At 35.6% G+C, this 10,989-nt stretch overlaps 1 protein-coding gene across 1 annotated transcript in view; it reads right to left on the bottom strand.

The window, feature by feature from the left end:
* LOC107658770 (troponin I, cardiac muscle-like) overlaps positions 1 to 4,189 on the bottom strand; it is a 6,863-nt gene extending 2,674 nt beyond the window's left edge. Inside the window, exons 1-4 of the mRNA XM_016447422.1 lie at positions 4,119 to 4,189; positions 2,062 to 2,093; positions 1,049 to 1,052; positions 567 to 614 (exon numbers count right to left, since the gene is read on the bottom strand). Of these exons, the coding sequence (XP_016302908.1) occupies positions 567 to 614; positions 1,049 to 1,052; positions 2,062 to 2,072 (63 nt within the window). The 5' untranslated portion in view covers positions 2,073 to 2,093; positions 4,119 to 4,189. The remainder of the gene's footprint in view (positions 1 to 566; positions 615 to 1,048; positions 1,053 to 2,061; positions 2,094 to 4,118) is intronic.
* Positions 4,190 to 10,989: the final 6,800 nt, after the last annotated feature.

Genomic DNA, 10,989 nt, shown 5'->3' with positions numbered 1-10,989 from the left:
TATATATATATATATATGTAATAAACAAGTTTTTGTTTTAGCAGAAGTGGTTTTATAAAACTATAAATACACATTTCTGCTTTTAAAATTTCCAAAATTGGCCCCATTCTTTTTAATGTAAAAATAAATGTAAAATACATTAAAAATATTTTGAAACAATTTTCACTCTGAAATTACTATTAAACTTCACAAATAATAACAAAGAAACGGCAAGTGAGTTAACTGAATTAAATGTGAAATTTTGAAGTAAAGCTTCTATTTTTTTTTAAATGTACTCCAATAATCTTTGTTTTATTTATAACTCTGAAAAATCTTCACACAACAGCATCCCACAAATGCTGTTAACTGAGCTTTGGGGGACACACACACACACACACACACACACACACACACACACACACACACACACACACACACACACACACACACACACACACACACACACACACACACACACACACACACACACACACACACACACACACACACACACACACACACACACACACACACACACACACACAGAGTCATCGTACTGTAAATGTTCAGCTTTGTTTTTGACCCACCTTCAGCAGAAGTCTGCGTGTTGCTGAGTACTTGGATTTGGCCTTTTTCTGCAAGAAGAGTGAGAGTTAAGCCGAGCTCATTATAGTCTGCGGTTCTGTTAAGACAGTCCTGCGTGTGGGTCTAATCTACACTCGCCGTGGTGCATACATGAACTGCCTGACCTGATTATTGTTAGAATCTCCAAATTGAGGGCTCAGTAGCTCAGTGTAGTTTTAAGCGGAGCAGAGCAAACGTACAGTGCAGATTAGTTTTTAACATGCTGTTCAGTGTCCTTACAGAAATACTGAGCAACTAAAAACCATTTAGAGCTGGATTAGGGTCATTCATTCAAGCGTTCACTGGACTTTAATATATAGAGACGCCACCACGTGCACTGCTACTTTCAATTGTTGCTAATCAGCATGGAAACTATTAAAAGGGAAACAATTAGGAGCACAGTGAGACAAAACTCTCATGACAAGTGTGGTGAGATTTCACTTACTGGTCTGTAAAGACATCATTGCATGTAAACAAACAAAAAAAAACAAAAACAAACATTTTATATATTTTACAGAAAAGTTAAATATTGCTTAAGATTAATTCTAGATGTTGCCAGGACTATATTATGTAGTTGCTATGGTGTTCTAAATGTTCAGCAGCTATATAGTATTATTTTTGATGAATTATTATTTATAATTGTATACATATTATGTTATTTTAAGAAATTACATAAGCAACAAATAGTACTTTATAGTAAGTTAATAAATAGGGTTGTAATATTTAAAAAATGTGTATTATTGATATTATTTATGAGTTTAAAAGAGAAAGATTTATTCAGTGGCTACATAGTATTAATTTCCCTAATTCCCTTCTCGAAGAACCAACTAATAATTCATCATAAGTCTGTGTATTATTATTTATTATTTTTATGTTATTTTTAGAAATTACATAAGCAACAAATAGTACTTCATAGTAAGTAAATAAATAAATAGGGTTGTAATATTTCAGAAATATGTATTATTGATATTATTTAAGAAAGTCTATAACTGGAAAGACTTCCCAAAAACCTGCATGGTTATTAGTTGAAAAACATTTTGCAAAAGAAAATCTCGAAACTCGAACTGCTATTTTAGTATCACTGAGATACCATTCAAATTTTTATTAATATTTTGCTTCAGTTAATATATTTATATTTATTTTTATATTTATATATTTTTGTTGGGTGTTGTATCATAGTTATTTTCTGTCTATGCAGTTATTATTATAAATATTTTAAATTTCAGTTTTAGTTATTTTAGTACATCCTGTTAAACTAAATTAAAATGAGAAACGTTGCATAAATAAGTTACAAGTAAATTACAAGTAACAATTTTTTGTGGTTTCAGTTTTCCATTTGGTTTTAGTTAACTATAATAACCCTGACTCACAGTTTATAATCATAACCTGGTGTAAATAAGCCGTTTTGGATGAGTATGACATTGACAGGGTCAATAGTCTAATAAAGATAACACTCACCCTTCAGACATGACTGCAATACACCGTGTGACCTGAAAGAGAGCCAAAATAATTGTGGTCACTATTTAGCACTTCATCATTCATATCTGCACACGTCAGGCATCACTAGTCAGAAGCCAAACAACTGTCACGGATTAAGAGTGACGCCACAGTCAAGGGTTGCTCCTAAAAAAGCGCGTTTAAATGCATTAAAGAAACCCGCCGTCCTTTGACATCAAAAGCTACAGATCCACTAATGCAATTCCAGTATGCAGACGGTTCACGGCACTGTACCGGACATTGGGTTTGGCTTTAATACCGGTCATCGCCGCGACTCAAACACGGAAGGACCGTGACCTTTACTCCGCCAGTATAACAAACCATCATCTCTCTGTGTGCATCAGCCGTTTTTCTCAGCATCTTCAAAGATACATTCATTACGGCTTGCGGTTCAAAGAGATCGGGGTTTCGACATTTTGGCTCCGTGGAGAAAACAGTGACCTTGACGGTCTCACTGAACGCTGTGAGCAGGGGTTAATGGGGTTCCTCTGGGGAAACAGTGCTGAGGGATGAATTTAGAGGCAGAAAGCATGTGGATAGGAAATGTAGACTGTTTTAGTGTAAATTCAACCCTGTGATGATGAGAGATACTGATGCCACAATGTCTGAAAACTGATAAATCTGGTGCAACTTACAAAGTGCATGGAATGAATCAGATGCAAGACAACGAAGAAGCATCCAGCGAATCTGGATTTTACAATCAAAGTGAAATATGTCATCTGAAATATATCATCTGAGGGGAATATTGGTTGTAAATGACAAACACTCAACAGCTTTCCTGCTACTGTTAACGTCCTTGGTATATCTGGCATGACTTTGGCAAGAAACAGTCGAGTCATTGACCTGACATTCATGTTTGACATTCTTCAGGACTTATGTATGACAATACATAGGAGTGAACAGTACTTTAGTATTGCATTTCCAAGGGGAAAAAAGTCATATTTTTACTACTTACTATTTTATTTTGAACTAAAAATTGGAAATTATGCAGGTTGACCTGACTTAATTTTTTTAACCAACAATACTTATTTGGTTTACAATTCAAATTATGTTCCTGTTAATTTTACTTAAATTTAATTTCAAACAAAGTCCATTCCAATGTGAAATGTAATTAGCCACCACTATGATCAGTCTCAGCAGTCACCACAGATTTAATTTTACTACCTTCACTTTTTATTTAGAAAGCCCTGACCATATATCTTGCATTAAAATAAATTAAATAACTGGAAAAGAAATAAATAAATAAATACATTTTTAAATAAATTGTTGAATACGTAAATGTACATTTTGCCTAACAATATATATTTTTTACTTTATTAATTTATTTATTTATTGACCACTCAATTAAGTAAATAAGTGTAATTAGCCACCACTATGGTCAGTCACCAAAATTTTAATTTGAATGAATAATGTATCTTTTAATTTATTATTTAGAATTCATAATAAGTCTTAAATAACTAGTTTCACTTTTTATATAGGCACCCCTGACAAAATATGCATTAAAATAAATTAGATCCATTTTTAAATAAATACATTTTAGGTTAAATAAATAAATAAATAGAGAAAAATAAAATTTTTATATAAATAAATGCATAAATAAATTTACATTTTGCCTAACAATAAATAAGTAAATAAGCATGTTTATGATGGTGTAAAGCCGCAACACCTGGTCATCTCTGACAGACAGATGGGACGATACACTGGCAGCATCTCACACAGTATACAGTTACAACCAACAAAGTCCTTCCAGAATGTCGTTCCAGTCATGCCCTGTCATTCACCTCTCGATATCCCACACTATTAGTCTGCATGCCCTAGTGTCATTAATCATACCGAAAACATGCGAAAATAAACAAAAACTCAAGCAAAGGAAGTGAACAACCCTTCCATTTGCTCAAATCAAAAGACTCTTCAACCGCTCTCTGCTCTCTAACTTAAAAGACCTCTGAAGTGGACCTTTGATTTCCACGGCAGACTGTTAGACATGACAAAAAAAAGCATCGATACAAGGCTCTTACCTTTGAAGAGCAGACCAGGAGCGTGAAAAGAGGAGTGATGGTACAGAGAGAGACGGCGTAGTGTGATTTTCAAAGATTGATCCGTGCCTCACCTCTCACATGTGAATGGCCAACCAAAATAACTCAGAGCGCAGCGCCTCCCATGAATGCCAGCTTTTGGCACACCATTGTTCTGGAATTGGACAAACACCACATTAATGGCTGATCTAGCACAGAAAATGCTATAGACAAATTCCCACGCATTAGAATTCATATATTCAGGTGTTTAAGATTCCCACGGCCACCCCAAAGACAACAAAGGCTCCGGGTGTCCTACTCCGGTCAGATATTAATGCACATAATTGTTTAATTGAGCATTTTATGGTCTCACGCTATAATTCACCAACGCTCGGAGGCCTGAATTTCAAACGAGAGTCCTAGTATTCAGTCGAGCGCGGCATTAATTACAGGTGAATATCACCTCGAGACTGCTGGGAAGAATGTGAAAATGGATCATAGCATTTAAGTCATAAAAACAGGGGGAAAGAGGCACGGCGAGAACATTTATCTCCATATCGGGGTCGAGAGGACAACTTTTGGTCTAAAAGCCTCAGATCGATAAATGCATGACCCCGTAATGCATTTTATGGTTCAGCGACGGACTACGTGGCAAACCTGGTTTGGCTTTTGCGTTCATAAAGAGGGGACAGTGGAAGGACATACACCTTTGGTGGAATCTGGAGTATGAGAGCGGCAGCTGTCGACAGGCACTGAGAGATGGAGTGAACACAAGCGTCCCATGACGCATCGCTCATGGGCTTTTGTCTGTGGTGTAGTGGATACATGTGCACCGCAGCACGTGCCACTGATGACGTTTATTTTTAGGAGGACTGGTTTTCACTCAGCGCTATCACGCTCTTCACTGTCATCGCTGATAACATGACCCCAGCCCTCAAACTCTCGAGGATAATACCGATTAATGACCTAAGCTGGTAACCGAAAGATTGAGAGTTCAAACAATGCAAGAATCGAGCTAATATTCCAGAAAACGAGAACGGGTCAAGACAAAGTTTGAATGTTGGCTTGTCAAATCCTTGATTGGGCATTCAAGTTTGGCCTGATGCAGGTGAGGTGTTCTGAGGCCTTGTTTACACCTGATTTTAACTCTGTCCCGGCCAGTTTTTTTTTTTTTTTTTTTTATGTTGCCAGCCACTGTCAGCATTTTTGATAATTTTCACTATATTTTCATGGCTCCAAGAATATTTTGTTGTATGAATATCTGAACATGCAATATGTCAAATGAAAGAACAGAGTCTTTATATTTACACAACAACAAAACATTTTATTCTATCAACACAAAAATCATATTTTTTATCAACACTGGAATGTGGGTAAATTTAATAGAAAAGCAGCATTTTGAACAAAAGTCGGAGAAAATTAAATCTACATCTGGATCAGATTGAGAACAGTGATCAAACATAGATGGAGTCGATCACTTCCATCAACACCTCCAAAGCTCGGAAAAATGTTCGCATTATTTTACATATGCATCTGCTTTAGGGCTGTCAAAAAAAAAATTGAATTTCGAATATTCGTCGAATTTAAAATAAAAATCCACATTCGAATGCAAAAACGTTGCATTCGAATTTTAGGTGTGCGTTAAGGAGGCAGCCTTATCAGTGGCGCACGAGATGCGATGACGATGTAAGTGTCGTTGCATTATAATGTTTTTGTTAGCCTATCCAGTTGAAGCCACTAGATGCGGCGCTGCTGCGTTGTTCATTAAAAATATTGCGGAAAAAGAGAACATCAATGCGGAGAAGATCTTGTTTACATCAAAACCGAAACCAAGCCGTTCACACAGAACACATATTTTGCGCATTTTCTAGAGGGACATCTATTACCGTTGCACTTGCATCTCACACAATGGAGCCGCATGTTTAGAAAGCCATGTAATATTAATGCAAGTTTAACTTTGAAAAAAACATATATCAATACTTTATGGCTGTTTTTTTCCCCCATCCCACTTTAGTTTTTCAGCCATTTTGACAGCCCTAATCTGTTTACATATGCGATCGCTTATTTCTGCTTCTTCTTTGCCGTGTTTTAATCCAGGGATTAAATACTCTTTCAGAAGATCTGTGATAGCGCCTCCTACCATATAACAGTGAAAACACAGAAAGCTGGAAAATTCTGTGGAAAGAGTTCAAATGCATTTTGGTCGATCGGATCACAAGTATTAAAGTTTTCATTTTAAACCAAAATCACGACAAAATTGAAATCCCGTTTGGGATGTTTAGGTCAGCAGGCAGAGAGGAGGTGGTCTTTAGTGGCTGTTCAAATGCATTCAACTAAATGAGAGTCTGAAAACAATCCAGTCAAATGCGTTTTCAACGACCTCTGGAAGTGGTTGAATGTGGACAACAAAACAATTTAGATCCTGTTTACACCTGTATTTAGAGTCATCCACTTGTGATCAGATCGAAAATAAAAACACATTTTAAAACCAGGTGTAAACAGGGCCTTAGTGGTTGCTACAGAACTGCTAGACAGGTAGTTAAGTTGTAGTTGTCGCAGCTGGGTGGTTGTTAAATTGATCTGGATGGTTGCTATGATCTTCTGGGTGTTTGCTATGGAATTTCTAGGCGGTATTCTGTTCTGAGTTCCTGCTAGAAATGCACACATTTACAGTCATTTGCTCATAAATTCTACTGTTTTATATTGGATGATCTTCTATCTAAACAAACCCAGAGGAAAACTGTATGACTCAGAAGCTGTCTGTATGACAGAAACTACTTAACATAATTTTTGAGTTAAGATTTGCAAAATTAGCTTGGTTGCCAAACAGATACTGTAGGATTCTGTGTTACGATATTTCTGTAATACAGCCCCAAAAGACTTATATTGAGTTCTCATATGTGTTTCACATACATTACCGTTTGGGGTCAGTAAGATTTTATTTATTTTTTGAAATAAATTAATGCTTTTATTCAGCATGGATGCATTAAATTGATCAAAAGTGACATTAAATACATTAACAAACTGTTATAAATCATTTCTATTTCAAACAAATGCTGTTCTTTAACTATTTTGGACTATTCAAGAATCCTGAATAAAATGCATCATGGTTTCCACAAAAATATTTCTATTTCTGAAGGATCATGTGACACTGAAGGCTGGAGTCATGATGCTGAAAATTCAACTTTGCATCACAGCAATAAACTGCATTTTAAAATATATTAAGATAGAAAACAGTTATTTTTAAATTGCAATAATGTTTCACAATATTGCTGTTTTACTGCATTTTTCTATCAAATAAATGCAGCCTTGTTGAGCATTTTTGATACATCTGTCATAAATATGCAAACCCGGCAAACATCATTAAGATCTCGTTTGGAACTTTAAAGGGGACAAACGCGAAATAACTAACTTTCCTCAAGAAAACAAAAGCATTGGACTTGAACGAAAGTACATTTGCTCTCCATCTCACTGCTGTCAAGAAGAAACAATTAGAAGATCTCATTTGTGATGTTTCTTTCCTATGAGAATATACAAACCCGAGATCTGTTTACATGAATTTATCAGCTCTTATATGCATGTTCCTGGATGAACACAAAAGCCGTCGTGTTTTTCATTTACAAAACAACAGAAAACCTCAGCAACGAACGGATCTGCGGCAGAAACAATATTGTGCTCCAAGAAATGTTATTACGGTGCATTAAAGTGATTTCCTACTCTTGGTTTGGGTAATAATGTCAATACAAGCCCACTGTGGGATTGCCCCCCTCATTATGATAATTTTGTGCGCGGCTTCTTAACCAACAGCATAATAACCCATCCAAACTATCATTAATGCATGAAATAATTCCCTTTTAAGTGACTCCAAAATAAGGGCCCTTTCGCTGCCAAGTATATTTCACGAATAATGTTCAGCTTGAATGTCCTGGAATTGTTATAGCCCTTTTTTTTTACCCCACCAACACATTATCAGACATGAACCTAAAATAATCAGCTGCTCATTCCGGCTACTGCTAATTTGCCTGCTTAATGATGTAAATTAACACCCACGAAACACACACACACACACACTCTAGGTTCTGAGTCATGTGATTCCCGTTTTAATTACATTGGATTTGCATAACGATTTCCCATTAAGCGATTCCCCAGCAACCCTACGCAGATCGGGAAAATTGCTCTCAAATGCCCACCCCATTAGCAACGAGCTTGACGTCACTCCCCGTCCATCACCGCCGGCATCCACTTGCCCAAAACAGGCCTATCCAGAGTGACGGAGTGGCTCATGGGTAATGAAGTCACTAATCACTTATAAGCGAGCGGGTTAGACGTGGATGGGACGGAAGGGTTTTCATGCTCCAAAATGTCAGCATGCAGGAGGTCTTGATAAATCCACTTCTAACGCGTGTGCCGTTACAAATCGCTTGCAAAATCCTGAACAGGCTGTAAATCATAGCGGGTGAAACCCCCGAACAGCAGCAGCAAGTCCATAGGCTTGCATATTAAACACCCGAGGTTGGTCTTCAGCCAAGAAAATGCCACCCAGCTGTATCTGTACAGTATAAAAAGTTTTTTTTTTCAAAGTTGCAAGTAAAACAAAGATTACTCGAGTGCATTTTAGAAAAAAATACAATTTCACATTTAACTCAATGGGCCCTATCATACACCCGGCACAATGCGGCGCCAGGCGCGACGCAAGTGCTTTTTACTAGTTTCAGCCCGACGCAGTTGTCATTTTCACGTCCTGCGCCAGTTGTTTAAATTTGTGCGCCCATGGGCGTGCTGGTCTGAAAACGAGGTGTGTTCAGGCGCATTGCTATATTGAGGCAACTGAAATAGACTGCGCCATTGACCAACTAATACCTGGTCTAAAGTCAATTTTTTTGTTATTTAAAGAGCGCGTTAGTATAGGCGGGTCCACAGCGCGCTTACACTCTGCTTATTACACACACACAGGGACGCACAGCAGCAAACAAACATGCCAAATATTAAAAATGAAAGGATTGCAATGCAAAAGGATTTGAAATGCAAAAGATTATTATTGTGTAGGTTAAATAAATATAAAAATGCCTACATTTCATAATGGACAGTCATTGCATGCATTAGAATTAGGCTACCTTTTTGCTCACGCATGAGCAGCTCCATTTCATCTCTGGAGATGCGTTCTGTCTTTGCGCTTGCAAATTCCGCCGTGTAAATAGCAAATCCGCCATGGCACGAGCGCAACTGGCTCTTATTCCGAGTATGGCTAACCATACTTGGCCACATGTCACGTCACTGTCACTGTCACTGTCACTGTTAAAGGGAATGGGAGATGAGACTCTGATTGGTTTATTGCACTAATGCCCAAAATGCGCCGACCGTTTTTCCCGTCGTTAAACTAGCAAATGTGGATTTGGACACGCCCTAAGTGCACCTGCGCCATGCGCTTTAGACCTTGTGCTTAGATCATTAAAATAGGGCCCAATGTGTTACTTGCAGTTTCCTTGTAATTATTCCTTGTAATGAAAACTGTTGACTACTTAGCATGTACTATACAGTATAGTTAACTAAAATATCTAAAACCATAAAAAATACCTGAAAATGAAATAAAATAAACATTAACTAAAAATATATAAAAAGTACATTATTTCAGCTATTTTCCAAAGCAATATTTCTCTTTTTTATTTAGTTTGTGAAATACTAAATTGACTAAAACTAAAACTGAAAATGAATAAAAACTAGACACTTTAAAAAAAAAAAAATGACAAAACATAACTTAATTACAAAACTAAAACCAAAATTAAAATAAAAATGATAAAAAAAATTAAATTATACAAACAAAATATGAATAAAAAATTATAATTATAATAGTATCTCAATGATACTAAAACAACGCTGGCACTGAAAAAAACTGAAATAAAGTAAAATCTTATTTTATTTCATTTGGTTGCCAAAGCAACATTTCTAATTTTCACTCAGTTTAACCTGACATACTGAAGCAAAAATAAAAAGAACTAAAAATTACAAAAAAAATTACTAAAACGAAAATAAATAACAACAAAACACCATATTGAACTATAAAAATAACAAAAACACACAACAAAAATACTAAGACTTTAAATTGAAAATGAAAAAGTTTCTAAAAAATGACTAAAATGATCTAATAAAAATGAACAAAAACTATAAAAATAATTTAGAAAATGACAAAACAACAAAATTGCTAAAACTTTAAATTTAAAATGAAAACAAAATCTACAAGTAAAAACAAATTCAAAATATCAATAAAAATGATAGTAGTATCTGAATGAGACAAAAAGGTACTATAACTAGTATTATAGTATTATAACTAGTACTATATGCTATTTAGTGTGCGCCACATATAGTGTGCACTATATTTTAAAATGTAGCATTTCTGTTTTAAGTTGGTTTTCAAAGGATGCAACTTATACTTTTATACTAGCATGTATAATATGTAGCTAAAATGTACTATTTACAAATTTTGACTAAATATTGACTAATATTAACTAATTGACATATATTGAAAAATACTGACTACAACCGTACAACCAGTATGTAGCTAAAATGTACTATTTCCAAATATTGACTAATATATACTGTATATATATATATATATATATATATATATATATGTGTGTGTGTGTATGTGTGTGTGTGTGTGCGACATGTAGCAATGACGTACAAAGGTGCTACATGTCAGCACGCTTCCCACAAGGCCATAGGTGCTGACAATATTGACTAATTGACTAATATTGTCAAATATGGACTACAACCACACAACCAAACTATTTAGAAAGTAGAATGTATTACTATTTAGTATGTACTAGTATGGAGTCCTATTTAGTTGGCACTACAAATATCTTGCATTATTTCAGCA

This window comes from Sinocyclocheilus anshuiensis, unplaced genomic scaffold, assembly GCF_001515605.1.
Source record: "Sinocyclocheilus anshuiensis isolate Anshui unplaced genomic scaffold, SAMN03320099.WGS_v1.1 scaffold283, whole genome shotgun sequence".
Classification (NCBI taxonomy): Eukaryota; Metazoa; Chordata; class Actinopteri; order Cypriniformes; family Cyprinidae; genus Sinocyclocheilus; species Sinocyclocheilus anshuiensis.
Note: the sequence above shows the minus strand (reverse complement) of the source record. Positions and strands in the feature narration are given on the sequence as shown.